Raw genomic sequence first — 24,508 nt, forward strand, 5'->3', positions numbered from 1 at the left:
GCGGCCAAAATTCACAAAGAGGCAACTATGCCCAGGGACAAGGTACACAATGGAATAACAACCAGCAGTCTACCCAGAGTTACGGCAGGGGTAACAAGAGAGGTCGTGGAAGAGGCAGAGGCAGCCCCAACAAGGGCGGGGGCACGCCTCCACCAAAACAGTGACGCTCAGTTCAGGGTCCCTTGCCACGCAACCCCAGTAGGGGGACGCATTTCCACCTTCACCCAGGCTTGGGAAGGGATCACCTCAGACAGATGGGTGCTGTCAACAGTATCCGCAGGATATTGTATAGAACTACTGCAGCGTCCCCGGAATCATCCTCCACGACAAAGAGTGCACTCCCTAGAGCATCAAAGGATCCTTCTCGAGGAGATCGCCATTCTGCTAGAAAAGGACGCGATAGAACTCGTCCCAGGACACCAGGTAAACAAGGGTATCTATTCAACTTACTTCCTTGTGCCAAAGAAAGATTTGACAATGCGCCCAGTATTGGACTTACGGCCTGCCAACAAATATGTCAAGCCCCAAAAATTCCGTATGACCACGCTACAAGAGGTAATCCCCCTCCTAAAAAAGGGGGATTACATGGCAACCTTGGATATGAAAGATGCTTATTTTCATATTTCCATGCTCCCAGCGCACAAAAAGTACTTGCGCTTCAAGGTGGACAGTCGCCACTACCAATTCAAGGTACTGCCCTTCGGGATAGCTTCAGCACCAAGGGTATTCACCAAGGTACTGGCGGTGGCGGCTGCACACCTACGCAGGGAAGCAATCCCGGTGTACCCTTATCTGGACGACTGGCTCATAACGGGGGAAACCCCAGGAATTTGCAGGTCAAACATTCAGAGGACTATCGACCTCCTCCACGAATTAGGCTTCTCCATCAACGAGAAAAAGTCAAGTCTGGTGCCAAGCACCTCAAAACAGTTTCTAGGAGCTATCCTAGATACTCAGAAAGGATTGACCTTCCCTTCGGAAGAGAGAATTCGGAATATACTTCTGCAAATTCCGCATTATCAGTCAGGTCAACAGATAACAGTACGCAAAGCTATGCGGTTACTGGGCATGATGGCGTCATGCATTTACCTGGTCCCCCACGCGCGTCTGCGCATGCGTCCCATGCAGGAATGGTTGGCGAAACAGTGGTCTCAGGCAAGTGGTCATTGGGACGATCTAGTGGTCGTTTCGCCAACACTCGTACAGAGCCTACACTGGTGGACAAGAGAGAATCTCGCAAAGGGGAAACCCTTTTACGATCCCGAAGTACAAGCCGTGGTGACTACAGATGCATGCCTGACTGGGTGGGGAGCTCACCATCTCCACCACACAGCTCAGGGTCTCTGGTCTCACTCAGTAGCCAAGAACCACATCAATCTGCTAGAGCTTCTGGCAGTATTCCGAGCGCTAAGGGCGTTCGAGCCCCATCTACTGAACTTGTCGGTGCAGATCAGGACGGACAGCACGACAGCCATGTTCTATCTGAACAAGCAAGGGGGGACTCGTTCGCCAAATCTGTCCAAGCTTGCCCAGAAAATATGGATATGGGCACTCAGACGGAACATCTTCCTGTCATCGCAACATGTTCCAGGGGAGCTCAATTCCCTAGCGGATGCTCTAAGCAGAAACTCCCTCCCAGAAGAACACGAATGGGTCCTTCACAGAGACGTAGTAGAAGATCTCTTCTCTCAGTGGGGTTTCCCCACTATAGACCTATTCGCCACAAGCGAAAACAAACAATGCCCAGGATTTGCATCCAGGTTCCCCCAGCCGGACTCCCAAGGGAATGCCCTGTGGATGAACTGGTCAGGGATGTTTGCGTACGCTTTTCCACCAACTCCTCTCATCAGGAAGGTGGTGTACAAGATGAACAAGGAATCTATGACGCTCATCCTAGTTGCTCCCATGTGGGCGAGACAACCATGGTTTCCACACCTACGCAGGATGGCGGTGTGCGAACCCATCAGACTCCCAGCCTGGTACAACCTACTGTCCCAGCAACAGGGTCAAACAGTGCATCAGGAACCCAACTCTATGAACCTAGCAGCATGGCTCCTGAAGTCATAGAGTTTGGACATCTCAAATTACCACAGAGGTGTATGGACATTCTAAAGGAGTCCAGGAAACCAAATACAAGGCACTGTTACTTTGATAAGTGGAAAAGATTCGTTATCTGGTGCCAGAATAAACAAATCAACCCGGTTGATTGCACTCCTTCCAACGTTGTGACATACATGCTCCACCTGCTGGATGCAGGGTTGGTTTTTAACTCGCTGAAAGTACACCTGGCAGCCCTCTCGGCTTACACCACATCCCATAACAAGGTCTCGTGGTGGAAAGTACCAGTGGTTAAAGCCTTCATGGAAGGAGTAAAGAGACTTCACCCTCCTATTTCGAACCCACCGCCAGGATGGGACCTCAACGTGGTGCTAGCTAAGCTCATGGGACCCCCATTCGAACCCATGCATAAAAGTAGTCTCAAACACCTGACTTATAAAACGGCCTTCTTAGTAGCCATTACCTCCATAAGAAGGGTCAGTGAAATTCAGGCTCTGTCAGTGCAGGATCCTTTCTTTACTATCCACAAGGACAAACTGGTTTTACGCACACACCCTAGGTTCTCACCTAAATTCATATCCAAGTTCCATGTAAACCAGTCCATCGAGCTTCCGGCTTTCTTCCAGAACCCGCAAAGCTCGGCTGAGGTGAAACTACACACCCTAGATGTGCGTAGGGCGGTCCTATACTATGTAAATAAAACCAGACCGCTAAGGAAAACAGATCAACTGTTTGTCTCCGTAGCTACAGGCAGAGAGGGGGATCGCGTCTCTAAGGGCGCTATCTCGAAGTGGATTATCAACTGTATACAGCTGTGTTACTCTCTTTCTGACAAGACTCTGCCTTTTACGCCAAGGGCCCACTCTACTAGAGGCATTGGTGCCACTCTGGCTTTCATTGCAAATGTTCCCCTCGACACCATTTGCAAAGCGGCTACTTGGAGCTCTATTCACACTTTTACTCAGCATTACTGCATTGACACTCATTCCAAGACAGATACACAAGTGGGACAAGCGGTTCTAAGACACCTGTTTGCTCATGACCCTTCTCACATCCCACCTCCTTCTTCTGGTACTGCTCGCTAATCTATGCACAGCATGTGATCTAAGCAGATTCCACAAGCCTCAGAAGGGATACATTACTCACCGTAATCGTATTTCTGATGCTTGTATCTGCTTAGATTCACATGCGACCCACCCTTCCTCCCCTCCGAGAGAAGGCGCATGATTGCTTGTAGTCTTACCTTTTCTGTCTATCTGCTTGGATTATCTGTACTCACGCTACTCCTCATGCTTCCTCATGTCAGAAAAAATACAATCTGAGGATCCTACACGCGTGAGGGATCTTGGGTACAGTGGACGTCACACTAGGGATAGTATTACTGGCACGCCTGTGTCGACGCCCATTTTCGACTTTCGAAAAACAAACTGTAATACTCCGCAGCTTCCACTAGATGTCGGCCTATGCACAGCATGTGAATCTAAGCAGATACAAGCATCAGAAATACGATTACGGTGAGTAATGTATCCCATATATATATATATTGCCTCAAAAACCTCTTGAGGTCTTTATGCATACTTCACCAGTTGGGTGGAGAATCTCTGGATACTGGGCCATACGGCATCCTGCATTTTCCTGTTGCCGCAGGCGAGACTCGGGATGAGGTATTTTCTGTGGCTTCCTGGAAGCAGTGGTCACAGTACTACGGACAGATGTTGGATATCCTCCCAGTGTCGATGCCAGTGGCGAATGACTTGGCTTGGTGGAGTGACAAAAAACATGTTGGTGGGATAACCTTTCTGGGGTCCATGGCTGTAGGAGCAGGTGATCATGGGTGCCTCGCTGAAGGGCAGGGTGCACATTGCAGCACTCTGCAGATCAATGGCCATTCGTCTCAGGAGGAAAAATGCTGCTGCATCAATCTGCTTAAGCTGTGAGCGGTCAGACTACCGCTGATGGCGTTTGCGCCTTCTCTGCAGGGGAATCATGTCCTCTTAACGGACAACATGGTGACCATGCACTACCTCTACAAGCACGGAGGTGTGGGATCACAGCCCCTGTGCAGGGAGGCCATGCAGCTATGGTTCTTTATGCTAGAGAACAACTCTGCCTCTGCAGCTCATCTGGCAAGGGTGGACAATGGGTTGGCAGATGCTCTGAGCAGGCAGAGCTCTGTTTCCCATTAGTGGGAGCTATACCCGGAGGTCACCTCAAAGATCTTCTCCTGGTGGGGGAACCCAGAGGTGGGAACACCACAAAGTGCAAGCGGCTCTGTTTGAGGGAATTCTCTCTCCAGAGGAGCGTCAGGGATGCTTTTCTAGTGGAGTGGACCTTCAACCTCCACTATGCATTCCCACGGTTCTCCAGCATGGGGTCTTTAATGTATTCACATGTTCATGAATATTCCACGCCCGTTGCCAGTCTGGGAATCCTAAGTAATATAAAGAATTTATTTTTTAAGCTTAAAGCTGCAGGTCGCTTACAGCCTATTGCTGTCACTTTGGGTCATACTGACCCAGCCATTGACCTCCAGCCTCCTTCACTCCACCACTGGTGGCCATCGTCAGATTTTTACCACGTGTTTTTGTGTCAGTAGTCCTCAAGTTTCGTTCTTCAAGATCTTGACTCAGTTTGCCTATTTTTGTTAAAAAATCATTTCAGAATTTTTCCTTCGATCACAATGTGACCTGCGCCAATGAGGATCTGTTGCTGGTAGTGTTTACGGGTGTCATCTGAGTCGTGTGGAGCAGTTGTCCCAGGCTTGTGCCTAATACACGAGGTATGGCAGGCGCATCGAAAAAGAGCCTCTTCAGGGCCTGTTCGAAATGTGGCCTAAAGACTATCTTTGTGGAAGATCGCCATCAGAAGTGTTATGTTGATTGCATCTACTGCCTTCGTCCGGACCATGATACAGAGGGATGTTCGATCTACAAGTCCTTTTCCTCCAAGACGCGGAGAGATAAAGTTTGGAGGCATGGATCGACGCATGTAGGGCCTCTGACTCGCGTCTATGTGCAGTCATACCTTTGCCAGAACAAGCCGACCCAAAGATCATACTCCCCCTGGCAAAAGGTTGAGATCCATTGTGGACACTTCCAAGGGGAAGAGACAGAAAAAGGCAAAGTCGTCCCACACTTAGACTTCTCCAACAAGCGCCACGACTGTGGCGTCTCAGTCAACAGGTTTGTGCAGTAGCACCTGGAGCGTTCCAAGTGCCAGATGGGATTACCAATAAATCATCTCGGGCCCAAATAACCGGACAGACTCAAAGAATATGGCAAAATACTACTTTATTATCAGATCAATAAAGTAGGGAACAAACTGATTGTAGCTAACGCTCTCTAAAATAAATTTCCATTACACAAAAGGTTTTATACCTCAATGTATGTCAGCTATGACGTCATCCTACGTGGCAAACAGTAAAAACCTATCAAACGGAGGGATTACAACAGGGAGCTTTGATACAAGCTCGGCTCCATACGCGACTTCCTCCCGCATGACAAGAAGGCAGAGGCTTTGGCCGTCTTGCGCGAAGGCGAGGTGGCCTCCGACCATGCGATCAGTCGACCTTGATAACGCAGACTCTGGGTTCCGGCAAATGGGGATCTGTAATATGCAAGGTGAGCATCCTGGGACTTCCGCAACACTCAGGATGCCGGTAAGTATAAAAAGAACATACTTTGTTAAGTTGCAGAGTCAAGTATAGCAGTTAGGCAGGAGGGTATCAATGGTACATCTGTATAGTTCAAGCTGCCACCCCCAAGTCCTGAGCAAATGGTCTTCTCTCCGGAATCTGGAGCAACCCAGATTCTATATTCCAATGTACATTCTGATGTAATCGTATGCAGTAGGATACTACACAAACGTAGTGGCTTTATGTCAACGAGGCTGGCTCAAAACCACTAGCTTCCGCCCAGCAGTACAAGCTAAAGTGGTCGACATGCCGTTTGGCAGGGATAACCTTTTCGGCAAGACAGTGAACAAGAGACTTCTAGCGATCAAGCCGAACACGCAGACTGCCTGTTCTTTCGACACCCTTTAGCTCAGGAAACAGTCTTTTTGCTAGTCTAATGGAAGGGTCTCCAGAACAGTTTAGTCATTGCATCGAATGTAATAGCATTGAATGTCATACCAGGGGAAAATAAAAGCATCGCAAAAAAAAGCATCAAATGCATTTTTTTAACATTTTTTTCAATTATTTTTTTTAAATTTTTTTTTTATGGGGCGTCTCCCCCAAACCTCCTTTGTTTAACCTTTAAAACCCATTTTAATAAAACTAAACCCTTTGCCTTTAAAAAAACAAAAAAAAGCATTTGATGCTTTTATTTCGATGCTTTTTTTTCTCTGGTATGTCATCCGATGCTATTTCTAACTATCCAGGCAGCAGGTGAGGCTCGGATTCCCCACGGCATAGCCCCAGGCCCTCTGAATGGAAAAAAAACAAAGCCCAACTTGCGCCGTGCGCGCTCCTCATGGTCTCCCTTCTCCCCTTCCTGCTTCCCTCTGGTGTCTCCCACATAGCCACCCCAAGGGCCATTATTGGCTGCTTCACGGTGTAGTCTGCTTTACAGACCTGGCAGCGTCATCCAATAACCCGCCCCTGCCTCCCACCAGCATCGGCATTGGCCAACAGGACGCTTAAAATTCTTAGCCATAGGGCAGCCCCACTGGCCGGCAGCCCCTGCGGCTAAGGGACCCGAGGCAAAGGGCGTCTCCTACATTGGCGGCTCCGAGATGTGTCTGCAGGGGAAGCAAAGGAAGCCAGCAGCCAACAGACCCCAACAAAACTTTGTATGGCATGGGTGGGGTGTAGAGCAATTGCTCTACTCCAGAAAGCCCTCACCACTCTACCTTACCTCTCTATAACATAGACTGCCATAGTCTTACAACATGCACACTTAGAGAAATTAGTAACCACCAGCCCAAATCCACTCTTGGCTGGGCTGTAAATGTTGCATTGCATCACACACTAACATACTAGCCAATGGTAACTGGTGCTACACCTATAGAGAACGGTCAAGATTAGACTGCGTCACCTTTAGACGGGTGTAATAATGTTAGCATGTGCCACAATTGGATGGAATTCTTAGCCTTAGGTTGCGTCACATCTAGATATAAATGCGATTGTTAGCATGTGCCACACTTAAATGGAATTCTTAACCTTATCCTGCGTCGCATCTAGACAAAAATGTGAATGTTAGAACACTTAAATGAAACTGTGAATTATAAGTGCAACACTAGAATGGAATCGTGATCACTAGCCTGCCTTCCATCTAGATATTGAAAATTAGCAAGCACCACACTCCGATGTAATAGTGAATGATAGCAGGCATCACACCTAGATATAATTGCAAGGACAGCAATGCCAACTAACCAATCCACTAACCATTTCATGCCTCTCCATACACCTCTCAAACTCTAACCAAACACAACCACAAGCCTAAAACGCAGCAAACCGCACAAACTTCACTACACTGCAACAACAAAACAAACCACACACAGACTTGCACAACAGCACACGACGACTTTCGACCGTATAACACTTCAGGCTCAGCCAACGGACCCACCGGGCTGAGGCTGCCAACAGCACATCACTGCTATCTTGCACTTTTCCAGCTCTTTCCCACTAACTCACCCCCACCCCCTCCCTCTTTCAGAGCCGCCAGAGTGACAGGGGACCACTCCGGTGGTGATAGTGCACGGTACAAATATCCTTTAACATTAACATATTTCATTCAATGCAATGACCAGATACCATCCAGAACCTGTAAGGTTCCCAGTTCGGCCTACCGTCAACCCTGTCGATCCTCCACGCAGGAGGCATATAGAGGACGTTCGTAGGCAGATGCCCAATGCCGTTGTGCCCCAACAGCCAGGGCGCCAGCAGCCAAAGAAGCATTGCATGGGGCTGTGCCATCACTTTCGTGCCCCTTTGGTAGTCTGGCTGTCTCAATTTGTCCAGCAGTGGCAAACTCTTCTCCACAGACCAATGGGTGTTCAATATCATTCAACATGGTCACACCCTGGAGTTGGAAAGCAAATGCCCTTGCATCCCTCCCATCTCAAGGCAGGAGCAGCATCTGGGCCCAACTCCTCAAGGAAGTCGTCCATGTTGCAGAAAGGAGCAATAGAATGTGTCCCTCTGGGACTCTGGAGTGTACTCTCGATAATTTGTTTCAGAAGATGTCTGAAGGGTGGAGACCTATCCTGCATCTCAACAAGTTCCTTAAATCCCAGAAGTTCAGGATGATCCGGGTGAAGCATGTGCTCAAGCAGCTGGAAAGAGGGGATTTCCTGGTGTCTCTGGATTTGGTTGAAGTGTACTTTCACATCCCCATACAAAGTACCTCTGGTTCAACGTTCAAAGGAAGACATTACCAATTCAAGGCACTGCCCTTCGGCCTCTAAAATCGGCTCCAGGTGTCTGCCCCAAGTGCTTAGCTGCGGTGGCAGCTTTTCTTCGCCACAAGGGGATCTACCTCTATCCGTACCTGGTCGACTGGCTAATCCGGTTCTGCTCTCACAACCTGCCAGTACGGCATGCAGCGGAAACTATCCAGACACTAACCTCTCGGGCATTCTCCTTAAATTAACCCAAATCCTGCATGGTCCCTTCTCAGAACACACTTTTTCTGGGTTCCGGCCTCAACAGTTACATGTCTGGTGACATCGTCGGAAGACAGCCTAAAGGTCATCCTGGGTGTGAGAAACCTGAAGGTGTCTCACCCGCTAGGACACGGCCATCGCTTTTGGATCCAGTTCCTGGCGGTGGACCAGTGCAGGAGGATCACCTGGATGAGGGGTCTTTGGGTAGTGGAAGTGGGGCACCGGATGTTGAGACGCGGTAGTTCCTTCCCTGTAACACCTTTTTCCCCTCCTACCAGGTCGGATACCTAGGAACTAAATCCCCACCCCCTTTCCCGACACAAACACTTTCTCTGACAGTTCACTGTGAGCGACAACGGACTAACACCAGAGCCATATACCTGACATGTCCCAATACGATGGTCAGGCAATTACTGATCATTACACACACCTGACTTCATCACATTTCCCCACACGGCTAAAAGATGGAGCACGAAAGCACACTCTGAGCAAGGAAAAGCACACAAGGAAAATCTGTTCCAAGATGGCAGTTTAATACAAGGAGAAAGATAGCAAGACCAGAGAGGGTTGCAAGGAGGGAAGTGCCCCTGACCTTTAAAGGCCTTGGAAAGTAAGAAGCCTTAGACTGGGAACTAAAGCTGAACAAACCTACACTGTGCATCGAAGGTACCCGAGACTCGGAGCGATTTCCGCAATGTTACTGTCCTTGGCTCCTACAACGAAGCAGCGCCATTAAAGACCGCACAGCTGGTGAGTCGAAGAGACTGATGCCAAACCAGCTTGTGCTTAAACGAAGGTTGCAAGCGGCAACATTGTATGAAGGAATCCAAAGAGGGACAGTGTGTGAAACGCATGTGATGAGCGGCGCAAATATAATTGGAAACCAAAGGAGTGAATGAACTTTGGTAGGTCAATTAAGATACTGTATACAGTGTGGTCCGGCGCCACATTGGTGATCATTCAAAGGTCTGTTAGGTATCCAACTGAATGCCAACTGTATTGTAAAACAGAAGTTTGTATCGAAGTGGTCCGGTAACAAGTCAAGCTAAGTCCTGTGCACATTCGAAAATCTTCGATTAACCAAGGTGACCTACAATTGGTCCAAGCCTGGCTGAGGGAGACTAATTTGAAAAGAGGAAGGATCTGAGCTCGGCTGAGGGGGATTCATGGTGAGCCGTGAGTCACCTGAGAAAACAAATATTCTCTGAACTTTGTAAAAAGGGGGATCCGCAGTAACGATCGTACAATAACAGAGATATGAGCCTGGGGTGTAAGTGGGGGTCCAGGTTGAAGCACCCGAGTTGAATACTTGTTAGAAGAAAAGAACTGTGGATCTTATTTTTTGTACATTAGGCCCTCTGAATCAAGACACTTTGAGAAAAGAGACCTGGGCAAAGAAGGCCCTGATGCTGGAAATAGAACTGTATCCTCGTGTCGAAGAAGCCAGAGTGTGCTTTGCTCGAGTGAACCGCCTTGCCCATGCTGAAAACATGGGGAAGGGAGGCCAACGGCCCGAATATCCTGACATCATTTTGCAACATTATTCCCACACTATTTGTAAATTAGCGGTAAGGATTGGCAATCATTTGTTTTTAGTATAGGCCCTTTTATTTTGCCAAGACTCCACTAGGACTGCATTAACATTATTTGATGGTCGTAACTTGCTCCCATCTGTAGGTTTAGGTTTATTTGGATAGGCGTTTATCACACCCTTGTGAAAGTTCAATAAATACCCTTGAACTGTGGTCATTTGTGTCTGTCTTACTGTTGATACCATGTCTTCCTGACATGGGGAAGGTTCAGTGGCTGTCATCGGCCAAGATTGCAACATTCCAATCCATGAAGTCCCTCTTGGGGATGATGTCCTCTTGCATTCATCTGGTTCCTTGTGGCAGGCTGCAGATGAGACCACTTTAGGAATCCCAGATGTAATAGGTTACAGGCTCATGGACAGACATGATCACTCTCAATAAGTAATTTCGTCAGGCCCTGCACTGATTGTTCTTTCGCCCCCTCATCTCTCGCATGGTGCTCCTTTTCAGATCCCTGCGTATCGAAAGAGTGTTAAGACCGACGCCTCTCTGGAAGGTTGGGGCGCCCCATACAGGCATTTTTCTGGACTCAAGTCTTTTTGGCCTCTGCCGCAGGGGAAGGTGGTACGAGTCTTCACAGACACCACCACCACCATGTTTTACAACCGGAAGCAGGGCAAGGCGTGCTCCACCATTCTCTCTGGAGGTGGAAAAGCTGTGGCATTTGGCCATTGCTCAACTGAGGTTTCTCATCCCATTTCACCTTGCAGGCGTTCAAAACACAAATGTGGACTCTCAGCAGGCAGCTGCGGTCTTGCCATGAGTGAGCGCTCCAGCAAGTGTCTGGTCTCTTCAGCGAATGGGGTCACCGTCAAGTGGACCTCTTTTCAACAGTGGCCAACACCAAGGTCCAAAGTTTTGCCGGCAGGTATCCTCGGGCCAGAAGTCTGGGGACGCCTTCTAATTACATTGGTAGAGCCTCTTAGTGTACGCAATCCTGCTGATTCCTCTGTTGCTAACAGTGATCAACACACTCAGGCGATATCTTTGCAAGATGGTCCTCATTGCACAAGCATGGCCCAGGCAGATCTGGTACTCTGACCTCCATCTGTTGGTGGCTCCAGACATCATGCTACCTCCTCTTCTGGATCTACTCCAGAGAGTGAGGGGTCGGTCCTGCACCACGGTCCAGCATCTGAGCTTGACTCCTTGGCTCCTGCAGCCCTAGAATTCAGACACTACTTGCTGCCTGCGGAATGCAAGGATATTCTAGCCAAGGCCTGGGCTCGGTCTACTCTTACCTGCTAAAAGCACAAGTGGTAGCGCTTTACAGTGTGGTGCCAGTCATATAAGATTTCTCTGCTGCGCATAACAACGCTGCACCTTTTTCCTTACTTGCTCTTGCTTGCCAAGTCTGGCCTTGCCCATGCATCAATCAAGGTACACCTGGCTGCCATTTCCCAGTACACCCGTGCTCTGGGCAAGCTCACTGTGGTCACACAGGCTGGTTCAGGAGTTCCCCAAGGGCATCTTTGCCCTCTAAATGGAGGCGGAACATGTACTGTTGAAACTGATGGGAGGGGGCGGGGGCCTGTTTTAACCTATGTTTCGTGCTACCTTGAAGTTTGTCTTGTAAGACCGCCTATCACCTCTGTCAGGTGGGTTGGGGAAATACAGGCTTTCTTGTAAGCCTACTTACTTAATTGTCGTCCACTCACCTAAGGTGGTTCTATGAACTCCTTTATGCCAAAGGTCCTGTCGGATTTTCACTTGAAAGGGCCTGTGTACCAGTTTTCTTTGCAAACCTTTCACCTGCTGAAAGATCTTTGCATTCACTGGACGTTACATATGCTTTGAAGTTCTAGGTTGCACGCACAAAGGATTTTCAAAAGACTTCTCAACTTTTCGTCAATTTTGTCAACAGGGGTACCTGGGAGGAGTCTTGTTTCAGTGAAGCAGTGTTTCACAACTTGTTTGCATGAGGTGAGTCTGTTTCAGGGATAAGTGCACTGCTTCTGTTGAACCTTCTGTGGTTGTGTGACTGTACTGCTATGTAATCTTATTCATGAGCAGGTGAATCCATGTAAGAGCCCATGCTGGAGAAGGAACAAGTTACTAATCTTTAACTTTGTTCTCCAGCATCGGTCTTAAATGGATTCACATGCGAACCCTCTCTCCTTCCCCTCTTGGCTCTCCTTGGTTCCTGCTGCCACTTTACGTGCATGACCAAATCTGAAGATTGCCACAAGGGGTGGAGCTAAGGAGGACGAATGTCATTGACTGGGGAAATATGACCCAAAGTGAGAGCAATAGGCTATATAAACGATATGCAGTTTTTAGCTTAAAGCTTAACTGCTTTATATGGAATTACCCAATTTGCTAGTTTACATTTGATCGTTATCGCCTTTTGACATAGTTGATGTCCTTTTTTACCTTCTTCACATTTGACCTTCTTAATTGAACATGAGTAGCGGAGGTTGCTGGGGTGTCCCCTTCTACTCCTGTTCAGGTAAGTAGGTCCAAAGGGAGTTGCGGGGGTGTCCCCCGCTTCCTTAACAATGGAGGCGGCAGACAAAAATTGCTTGGGCTCCTGTTTTCAATGAACGGTCAAAACGGGGGCCCGAGCAGTTTTAATGCCGGCATATTGTATACATCCCTTTTATATTACCCTGATGGGCAATATTCATGAGCATGTCAATCCATGTAAGACCCATGCTGGAGAAAAGTTACAGGTAAGTAACTTGTTCCATCACCTGTCATCCCTTGGGTTCTCAGGAGTTTGGGGAGATGAATGGCTCACCTGATCCTGATTTCCCCAGACTGGGCGATGAGGACGTGGTACCCCGATCTCCCGGAACTGGCCATATGCCCACCTCGCTGGCTTCCTCCAGAAGCCAGACATCTTGTTTCAATCGGGACGCAATGTCACCCCATAATTCTGCAGCAAAAAATACTCAACATTACTCTGCATTTCTATGCAATTGTATGTGGGGTGGGCGGGGCTAGGGTAATAAATGTAAGGGATGATCGTGCGAGGGGGTCCCCCCCGCCCCACATAGAATTGCTTGGAAAGAAAGTTATTTTCGGCTTTGATATATATTCTTTCCGAGATAATCACATAGATACATGTACTTTGTCCAAACCCAGACCCCCTCAACCTCCATTCATCGCTTGTGAGAGGCTGAGGTATAGGGACTGGGACCTCGAAGAGGTACTTGATGTACTGTTGGCTACTTGCAGACTATCCACTCGGTCTCTGTATGCATGCAGATGGAGAAGCTTCATGACTTTGTACAAGGGGAAAGGAGTCAATCCCCTGGTCTGCCCCACTTCATTGGTTATAGAGTTTTTATTGACCTTAACCATATCAGGGTTTACAAGTGGGAACGGTGAAAGGGTATCTGCTGACTGTCCATTTTTATGTGGATGCCAGAACAGGGCTCCTACTTTACTGTCCCGGTTATGGCACAGCTCCTGAAGGGCTTTGCCAATTATTCCCTCTTCACCTTTCATAGTCCCAAGCATGGGATTTGAACCAAGTACATATTCTGATGGCGGCTCTATTTGAGACTCTGCATTCAACTCTCATCAGACTAGTCACATTAAAGATAGCTTTTATGATGGCTGTAACATCCGCTAGGAGGGTCGGCGAACTGCAAGCACCCTCTAGCAAAAGCACCTTCCTGAAGTTTTTTTTAAAGGGGTCTCCCTGAAGGTGTGTCCCAAGTTTATATCAAAGATGGTTTCTGAGTTCTATCTGGGCCATAGCATAGACCTCCAAGTGTTCTACCCTCCGCCGCATCCATCCATCCAAGATGAGAGGCGCCACAGGCTGAAACCCAAGAGGGCGCTGAGTTTTTACCTGGCCAGGACGGGCTCCTTCAGGAAGGATGACCAGTTTATAGACTTCACAATCGAGGTTGGGTCAAGCAGACTATATTGCTCTGGCTATTTCTATGTATTTCTAAATGCTATCGGTCTGCAGGCAAGTTGTTCCTGCCGGGGCTTGGAGCCCACTCTACCAGAGGGGGTGGCGGCGGCTTCCTCAGCTCTTCAGATGGGAGTGCCAGTCGGGGACATCTGTCGCGCAGCAACGTGGTCCTCTCTACACATGTTTGCAAAGCATTACAGCTTGGACTTTGGCCGTGGGGAAGATGCGCCCTTTGGATGGCAGTCGTCCTTGCTTCTTGGTTTTACTTCCAACCATTCTCCAGCGTGGCCCTGCTTTGGGATTCTATCAAGGTGAGGAATATGTGGGAGAATGCAATTCATTGAAGAAGAAATTACTTACCAGTAATGTTCTTTCTATGGATTTTTCTCCCACTGATTCCTTGTAGCCCACCCAACCTACCCCACTTGGAATTCAACGGACCATAGTCCCATCGCATTATGATGTCGCGTTTGTGCGCGTTGACTTGAGGAGAAGAGTGCAGAGCTTACGGCAGCAGCGGGTGGCGGTTTACACTGACAGGTTTCGTCTCCAAGGTGGAGAGTTAAGCAACCATTTGTGGTTTGCAATTGTTGTTTCAATGCCTTTTCCCTTGCTGCATGCTCCCTCTCATAGGCTGATCCCACGGGGGTGAAGCGGGGGAGAGGAGGGGGGAATGTGGTGAACTGGGGCATGGTGCATCCTTTTATTCGACGCCCGTCCCGTCTGATCAAGGAATGGCACAGCCGTATATGAGGGAGTCGACTATGTCGAGCGGCACTACGCCCCCAGTTGAAACAATTTTTTTAAGAAGCTGACGATGGATGGGTATCTATCAAGATAGGAATCTGTGAGAAAAGAATCCAAAGAAAGAATATTACTGGGAAGTAATTTCTCCTTCTATGAATACTACTCCCACAGATTAATCATCGCCCTCCCAGCCTGCCGTACTATCAATGTGTTCTAGTTGCCGCTCTTAGTTTCTCCTCATTGGTGGGACAGCAAAGTAGGGTTGTGAGGTTTTAAAGTTTCACTTGACTGTCGGCCTGTTGCCTACAGTATTGTGACTTTTCCTCGCAAACATTTTTTTTGGCTTCTCTTAGCCAGTTCCATATCTATTCCTCCTGCAGCTGCAGGGTTAGGGGGAGGGAAGCACGGGGACGGTGAGGTGAAGTAACTGAAGTATGGGGGTTGTAAGGGAGGCATGGTATCACAAGTATGGCACTGACACAAGAGCTACAAGTTTGAAAACCTTTGTTAAATTCTTGGTTTGGAAAAACTCTTTGTTTGCCATATAGCTATGATGGGAGCCATGTAATATCGAATAATAAAACACAGTCCTAGTCAATCTTTGTCAAATGGCCTATACTAACAAAACCTAATGCCTGCCCCATCTCTTATACAAAAAGTGTATGCAAGGGAAAATCAGTGACATAACAAAGTATCAAGGTGGCTGAGTCAGCTCTCCTCCGCACGTTGGACAGCAGAGAGTAAATCGACCCCCGTAAAAAGGATATGACACTCTGGGTCAAGTTATCAAAAAAGAAGGCAGTTCAAAAGGTCGGTCGAGGCCCACTTGGTCTTCCACTTTAAAGTCACTTATTCCAGTTTTCCAAAAGTTAATTCACAGTTCAACTAAAGTTCGTGTAGGTCTCCCTCAGTCGCGCTCGGACCTCGCAATCGCAGCTTTTGCAAGTGGTCACTTCCCCAAGCTTTATTCACATTCTTTAGGGGTGATCTTCCCCGAACTTATTTCATATTCCATGTCTCACTCGGTCGGTGTCTGACCTTTCCCTGATGTGGAAGACTTTAAAATGTGCAAGGCTTTTTCCATAGACCTCCGCAGGACCACTTCGACTTTCACTTTATCTCTCACTTATGGTATTTGCCCCATGTCTCTTGGTCTTGGTAGTTCCATAACACAATCGGCAAAGTTCAAAGAGATATTTCTCTTAAAGCAATCACCTTTTAATTTCCCCTTTCAACAGGATTAATCTTGACCATTGCGCATTTCAGAGTTTGTTCACTTCGTCACTGTTAACAAGACATCAAACATTTCGTTGAGACTTTCGAGTGGGCTACTTCTTGCCTGACCACTCTGCAACTCTTTACCACTGGCTTCACAGTTATATCGGAATCTATAAAGTTCATTACTGATTTGCTTTCTTTCGCATTTCATCAGCACGCGCTCAACCTTCAATTGTAAGATACACTGTTGCGGCTTCAATCTTTCCTTGATACAAACCGGCGTTTCATGTCTTTTCATTGTCGGTTGTGTGCATTCCTTTGTTTTCTCTGCAGCTTTGATTCACAAATCAAGGTTAATACCAGAGGCTTGGCCTTGCGTCCCAAACTCTGCCGTTCACCTGGGAGGGTCGCTGGCATCCTTGAAACACAAGGCAGGCTTCTTCTCGTCTGGTATTTGGCCTTCTCCGCGTATTTTTCCCAGTTTCCCGGAGGCAATGACCTCCTGCTGGGATCTTCAGGGTTCTCTAGTTCCTCGATCAGCCGTCCTGCTCCAGTGAATTCGCCTTCAGCCCGAAATCTGCTTCTTCTCGTGTCTCGCCTTGTACAGAGTGTGTCTCCATGTTCCGCCTTACATCCGTGTGGGGGGAGCTAATGGGTATCAGATATGTGATTAAGGTCAAGAGCCGGACTTCGCCTGAGCTGATTAACGGGACATGTCCAATGAGATATGTAAGTGTTAGCCTCTTTACTTTCAAGTCGTCCTCTTCCTCGTCCCATTGTTTGTGTACAAAGGGGGCGGGAGGGTTGGTACATTGGAGAATCCTATAAAATGGGCATGGGAAAGGGGGAAATACTGCGTCTCACCATTGGTTGCCTCACCCCCACTCCCTCAAGATCCCTCATCCAGGTGATCCTCCTGCATTTATCCATGCCCAGCGTCTGGATCCAAAGGCCATGGCTGTGCTCTGGCCACCTGAGAAAGAGAGATCCCAGGGGACTAGCAAGTGAGACACCCTTTGATTTCTCATAGTGTAGAGACCAGATATATGTACTGCTGGCATCCCATCTGGAGTATAGGAGTGGCACGGTCGAGACATGATTGAGTCGATGGACAACAATGAACCACACTACAATCCCAGTCAAATGTTTCTGAGCAGTTTACGCTGGAAGGTATCTGCAGCAGAACAATCCAGAGAACGAACATTACCGGTAAGTAATTTCTCACTATCCAGCATATTTGCATATTCCCCATGATTGGCTATCCTTTTGATTTCAGATAACAAAAGCTTTTACTGAACTTCACTTTGGTTATTTTCTTCTCAATGTTTACAATCTTTCTCCCATGTATTGTTCATCATCCTCCCAACCTCTCGTATTTGGAGTACTGTTTACTTGCAACATGTATAGTGCTAGTTTTGTAAGCGTTCTAGTGTTACTTTAGGTCTTTGTGGAGAGTGGGCCATTGGCTTGAACTGGGGTATGCAAGGCACTTGTAGTTATAAATACCATTTCAGCTTTGCTGCAACCAACACTGCGCAAGTGGCACCCATGATCTCTTTACTGAGCCAGCCGGGGTCAGCATCTACAATGGCAGTTGTTTAAAGATGTCTTTGTCTTGTATCATGTCCACAATCTGTGCTATTAAAATGAAACCAGGAATCTGTGGGAAGAAGAGTCTAATTACTAGAAAAAACACTAATGAAGAGTCATTTGTTCTTTTGGAAAGCACTTTCTCCAGAGGCATGGTGTGGTGCTGTTCATTTTCCTTTACCTTCTCCTTTTTATTTTCTTCGATTTCCTCAACACAGCTTTACACACTTCACAAAAGGTAAACAAGAAAGGCAAAGGGAAACCATCTCAAAGCCACCAGCAATGGTCTCCTGCTTATGTCAGATGGACACTTCCTGCTCATAGACATGCCACTCCATGAACGTGGTATACAGTTGTCCTGTGAAATGCCTCCATCTCTTTGTAGAAGTTGCACCACAATTCCGCACTCGCATCTAAGCTCTGTTTCTCTTTGTAGGAGCCCCCGCTGCCCAGCCCACTGCTCCTCGGTCTACCCTGAAGCAGATGTTTCAGCGCATGTTGACTACCTTTGAAGAAGCCTGCTTGGATGACGAGTGTCGCTTCTACACTTCCAAGCCCAGTGGTCCCTGCCCAGATGCGGCGCTGCGCTCTGAAACAAGCTGCAGGAATCCCTTGGCAACCATGCTTGAACAGAAAGAAGCTATGGTGAGAATCCAATAAATGCAAGGGTGATTCAGTCCAGGAAGGGTCATGAGATTTGTTTTCTCGAAAGATGTTTATTTTGGGCCTGCAGTATTGTTATTGGAATGAGTGAAATGCAAGTCCTGCTATGTCTTGTTGAATGCTTTTTTTGCTCTTTGCTTCTATATGAAATTCCTTTGAAAGTTATACCCATTAGCCCATTATTTTACATGTTTCTGATGCCCTTTAAGACTAATGTGCCTGATAATAGGTTGCTCTTTCCCCCGGACGTATTATGTGCACCATCTTCCGATATTGACTGACCTGCAATTTCCAATGATTGTGGCACCTCGGCCTCTAAAGATAGTGTTCTGGCTTTTCCCAAGCCAAGTATGTTTGAGGGATTCCGATACAAAATGAGGAGTAGGAGTTCTTTCACATTAATAAGGCACATACTATACTTAAGAAGTGTTAATCAATTGGCCTATTAGATCCAATCTCCTTCCCTCCATTCTAAACCCAGGTGTTTTTGTGGCATGTTTACTTCTAATGGATTCTTTCTTTGCACTGATTCTTCATCTTTGATATCTATCTCCCAGTGCATCTGCTCTTCGGAAACATTTCTGCCTCAAATGGGCGCAGCTTGACTCCACACAGGCTCCGTCTGACGCCTCTACAAGTCTCATGCCAAAAATGACATTGGAACCAGTATATTTTGTGGTGCAACGCCCTGTGACCTTGAATACCCCCCTCCCCCCAACACACTCTGCTCGCTTCAGAAACACCTCATCTAATTTCATACCATGCAGAACACATCGAGGTCCTCCAGTTTTTAAACCCTGCGTCAACTCCCGGCTTCAGATGTCCGTCTCCTATCCTCCCAGGATCTGTCCCGACACAGGACAGCGCGTCCTGCCAGTCTGTGTTCCCCAAGGCACTTCATGAGCAGGTGATGAAACTTAACGTTTCTCCAAAGAGAGAGGTGACAAATGAACATGTTCGAGTACGACCAATGCAAAACGTCGAACTGAAGAACAGTGCCCAGACCACAATGGCAAAAAGAAAAAAGCTCTGCAAGAGGTCTCGTCCCCCAAACAGGTGTTCTTAAAATCATTCTATTTCCTCCTCGAGGAAAAGGTGTCACCGCTTCAGGGACTGCTTCAACACCCAATCCTAGACCCCTGGGAGGGCTTTTGGCTGAAGATGCTCCACATCTTGGCCAAGGCCCTTGCATCCTTGGCACCTCTGGCACCATTTGAGTACACTGCGCTCAGCTGACCTGGCAGAGAATTTGCTAAAGCTCAAGACCATACACCCTTTGGCTCTGCACAGTGAAAATGAACAAGGATCTGTCTTGCGGTCTTCTGACCGCAAACCACCTCTCCGTGGCACCCTGGGGGCCGAAGTTCCTCTGGTGTAAGTTCAGTTCTGCGTTTATTTCTTGCATGGAAGACATTTATGAAGAGGAGGGTAATCCATCCCCTTTGGCTTTGAACCCTTGTCCCTCAGGGAAGTTGGGGATTTCCCAGAGGAATTTTATGGTGAAGGAGGCTTGGTGGATCTTGCTGCTGATTTGCAAGAGGCAAGTGGTCTGGCCACCTCACTAGAATCCGACATGCCAGCTCCTCCTACCCCGGGGCAATCCTCAATCCACTTCAATGTCTGGTAGCTAATGTGGTTGGTTCCTTAGGGTTTCTGCCCCTTCTGAACTCAAGAACCACCAGCTGACTGCTATTCTGGATGAGGACCCACAGAGTGGCAGTTGAAGCACCAGTTTTGGAATTGTGGTCGAAACCAGTCTCCACTGTATTCCGGGATTTGGCCAAGAAGCACAAGGCAACCCCTTTTTGATCCTCTCTTCTCATGCTACCCCAGAGAGTTTAGTTCTTCAGGCGGCCGCCGGAAACCTGAAAACAATGGCTTTCCCCTCTTTACCCCCAGACCAGGTGTTCAAAAGGCTGGGATGCATGGGGATGAAAGGTTTTTTGGTCCAGGCAACCTAGGCCTGTGATCCATCAAAGCCTACTGTGCCTTGGTCAAATGTTCTTTTGATCTTTGATTTCAGGGGTGGTCAAGCACATCCTAGCAGGTGACTTGATGGGTGCCTTTTATTTCCTGGTAAATGATGGCAAGAAGGCTTCATGTCAGATCCTCCAGTCCGGTCTAGATTCTGCTGACTGTGGCTTGGTCGGCGGTCACTGGAACAGTGTTGAGGAGATACTCGTGGCAGAGGACCTTGGATTTCACAAAAATACTAATAATAATAATGGAGGGACGAACAGGTTCAAAAATGTCACCTGTTCAATAACATGTAAATAGAACTTCGGGTGCAACTGTGTACTTCTCCAGCATGGGGTCTGGCATGGATTCACATGCTCATGAATGTTCCCCGTCGTCAGGCTGGGAATCTTCGGTAAAGAAAAAATCTGTTTCATTGTCACTTCTGAACTGTCTTTCTCCTAACAACCAATCACTGGTCTGTGGGTCATACTTCCCCCAGCCAATGACTGCCCTCTACCTAAGCCCCTCCTCTGGCAGCCATCTTCAGATTTTTACCGCACGTTCAAGTGTTCGGAGTCCTCGTGCTATAGATCTGTAGCTTAGAGAACAAGATCACACTCAACAAGAATTTCCGTTGAGCGACAGTGGTGGGGAGTGCATGCACATTTGGCCACAGGCGTGGATTTCCAGACCCCACCTCATCAGGAGACTGGCATTACGGGCGTCTCCCTGGAAGGATGGGGGAGCGCACACCGGACGTCTTCATGCAAGAGGCCTGTGGTTACCGATTGCACATCGTGTTGAAGCTGCAGGCAGTGTTTTGGGTCCTCAAATCCTTCCTTCCGTCCCTCAAGGGCAAGGTGGTACGGGTCCTCACAGAGAACACTACCACAATGTTCTACATCAGGAAGCCGGGGGTAACCAGATCCCCGGCGCTCTCCAAAGAGACGCAGGACCTTTGGCACTGGGCCGTAACCCAGGGGATGTTCCTCATACTGTTTCATCTGGCAGGAGTGAAGAACACTGTTGCAGACTCTCTCAGCAGGGAGCTGTGTTCTTGCCACAAGTGGGAACTTAGGCAGGACCAAGTGGATCACCTGTTCCGCAGATGGGACACTCCCCTGAACGATCTGTTTGCGACGGTGACGAACACCAAGTGCCAGAGGTTCGCAGGCAGGGGAGCATGGGGGACGCATTCTTTCCTCTGGGACGGCCTGTTATTCTATGCGTTCCCTCTGTTGCTTCTTCGATTAGTCTATCAATTCAGACGGCCCCAGTGTAGGATGATCCTCGTCGCACCGGCGTGGCCGAGGCAGATATGGTACCCGTACCTTCTGGACATGTCGGTGTCCCCTCCAGTCAAGCTTCCGGCAGTCACAAATCTTCTTGCCACAGATGTTCTCGCCAGGGAACGAGGTGTGATTCTGCACCACGACCCAGGATCGCTGAACCCGAAGGCCTGGCTCCTGCAGCACTAGAGTTTGGGGGCTATGATCTCCCAGCGGATTGTAAGGAGGTGCTCGCCAAGGCCAGACCTTCGTCTACTCTCAAATGCTACCGGCACAAGTGGAAGAGGTTTGCTGTTTGGTGCCATACTCAGAAGGTTGACACTCTACTACTCAGTGCTCTGCAGGTGCTTCCGCATTTGTTGTCGTTGGGCAGGACTGGCCCATGCTTCCATCAAAGTTCATCTGGTGGCTATCTCCTGCTACACCAGGTCTCTTGAACGTTCATCCTTATGGTCGCATCGATTGCTCAAGGAGTTCGTCAAAGGACTATTTCGCCCGTGCCTGCCGGTGAAGGCTGTGGCCCCAGTGTGGGAGCTCAATGTGGTGATTACTAGGCTCATGGGTCCTCTGTTCGAGCCTATTCATTGGGCACCACTGAAACTTTTGTCGTGGAAAACAGCTTTTCCTGGGCCATCACCTCCGCATGAGTGGGAGAGATTCATGCCCTCTCTTGCAAACCACCTTATTTGACATTCCACAAAACAATGGTAGTGCTATGGATGCACCCCTCCTTCATGCCGAAGGTGCCGTCAGACTTTCATCTAAACAAGCCCTTGATATTACCTGTATTCTTCCCAAAGCCTTTGTCGCCGGCTGAGAGGACTTTGCACTTGCTGGATGTGGCTAGAGCGCTGAAGTTCTATGATTTCCGGAAGACAGCGCAACTTTTTGTGAACCTTGGTCCTGTGAACCATGGGAAGGCCCTCTCCAAGGCTTCCATTTCCATGTAGCTCTCCGGCTGCATCACCCATTGTCCCAGGTTGGCAAACCGACCGCTGCCTGCCCGTCTGAGAGCCCACTCGACTAGAGAGAGCGCTGCAACTACAGCGTTCCTGTCTGGTGTGTCCCTGCTTGACATCTGCAGGGCTGCTCTATGGAGGTTGATGCACACCGTCGCAAAGTTCTACTGCGTCGACGGGGATTCCAGGGAGGAGTCCAGAGTCGGCCAAGCAGTGCTGCGCAACCTGTTAGCTTGAAGGTGAGCCTGGTGAGGAGGTAAGAGATGCTTGATGATGAGATGCTTAATGCTGAGCCTTGCCACTTCCCATTGTTGTGCTTGTGTGTACTGCTATGTATTCTTTATTCATGAGCATGTGAATCCATGCCAGACCCCATGCTGGAGAAGGAACAAATTACTTACCTGTAACTGTTGTTCTCCAGCATGGGTCTGGCATGGATTCAAGTGCAAACCCTCCCCCTCTGTGGCTCTTCTCTTGGTCCTTCTGTCTTTTTACCAAATCTGAAGGTGGCTGCCAGAGGAGGGGCTTAGATAGAGGGCAGTCATTGGCTGGGGGCAGTATGACCCAGAGATCAGTGATTGGTTGTTGGGAGAAAGACAGTTCAGAAGTGAAACTGAAACTGATTTTTCTTTAGTGAGGATTCCCAGCCTGACGGGGAATATTCATGAGCATGTGCATCCATGCCAGACCCATGCTGGAGAACAACAGTTACAGGTAAGTAACTTGTTCCATATCCTTGGCTAAAAGGATATGCAAGGTAGAGATTCCAGAACATATTCCTTGAAATTGATTAAGGAAATCCCAGTGTATTCTAAAGAGTAAACTCTACAAATCAGTTACTGACATGCTAACACTTAATATGTTATTTTGCATTTATATAGCTCCTTATAATAATACATTTATTGTGAAGTAGTTCAAATTTGAACTTTACACAAAAGATACAAGTACATAAAGTGACTTAATACAAACATATTACAATAAATACATTAAATATGAGAATTATATAAAAATTATATTAAAAATTATATTAAAAAGAAATAAAATTATACATAGATGCATAATCAGACACAATACAGTACAAGGATAATACAGAACAGAGGTAGAATACAGAAGTAAAGTGTGGCACACTCCATACATATCATATGCAACTCTACACACAGAATACCTAACACTGATGGACACATACAATTGAATACCAGGTATCAATCTTAATGAGAGAGAGAGAGAGAGAGAGAGAGAGAGAGAGAGAGAGAGAGAGAGAGAGAATTAAAAATCACACAGCGCAGGGGTGGCATTCGTGTAATAACTGCTTTTTAGTGGTAGGTGTGGTGGCTGGGAGATCAAGAGTATGTGTTCGTTTTGGCAGGTTTTTATCAAAAGCGATTGTGGCTGTGTTAGGCCTGAGGAGAACGCCTAGGCTGGAGGGTGCGTAACCAGCAGTGTTTAGTTAGGATGATGGGCAGTTTCAGGCAATTGATGGTATGAGAACAGCTATACCAAATGCTGTCATAGTATCGCTTTGTTGTAGTTAAGTGGTGGTGTAAAGAAGAAAGTAAGCGTGGAGCTGTGATATGGTGGTTTACCTTAGGTTCTTGAGATCGAGCACACACCAATAGTTTCATGCACTCCAAGGTGTTCCAATCATTCTATGCACTCTGATCGTTTTGCGCTCCCTCCATCCCGTGCACTCCATCTGTTCCGTGCACTTCCCCCGTCCTGTACACTCCATCTGTGCCATGCACCACATCCATCTTGTGCATTCCATCCGTCATATGCGCTCCATCCATGTCATGCACCTGCTTCATCTATTCCAAACGTTCAGTTCATTCCATGCACTCTGTAATTCATTCTATCTGTTCCCTCAATCATTTCCATCTTCTCAATCAACTTATTCCTCTTGTGCACTTCGTTCCTCTTGTCCACTTTATTCTTCTTGTGCACTTCGTTCGTCTCGTC

General features: G+C 47.9%; 1 protein-coding gene across 2 annotated transcripts in view; it reads left to right on the forward strand.

Annotated features, from left to right (window-relative positions):
* The window catches only part of TROAP (trophinin associated protein), a 530,766-nt gene that overhangs the window by 464,396 nt on the left and 41,862 nt on the right, over positions 1-24,508 (forward strand). For both annotated transcript variants that reach the window (XM_069653825.1, XM_069653826.1), the window contains exon 18: positions 18,119-18,327. In XM_069653825.1, the coding sequence (XP_069509926.1) occupies positions 18,119-18,327 (209 nt within the window). The remainder of the gene's footprint in view (positions 1-18,118; positions 18,328-24,508) is intronic.

This window comes from Ambystoma mexicanum, chromosome 3q, assembly GCF_040938575.1.
Source record: "Ambystoma mexicanum isolate Mex_15411 chromosome 3q, UKY_AmexF1_1, whole genome shotgun sequence".
In the NCBI taxonomy this organism is placed as follows: Eukaryota; Metazoa; Chordata; class Amphibia; order Caudata; family Ambystomatidae; genus Ambystoma; species Ambystoma mexicanum.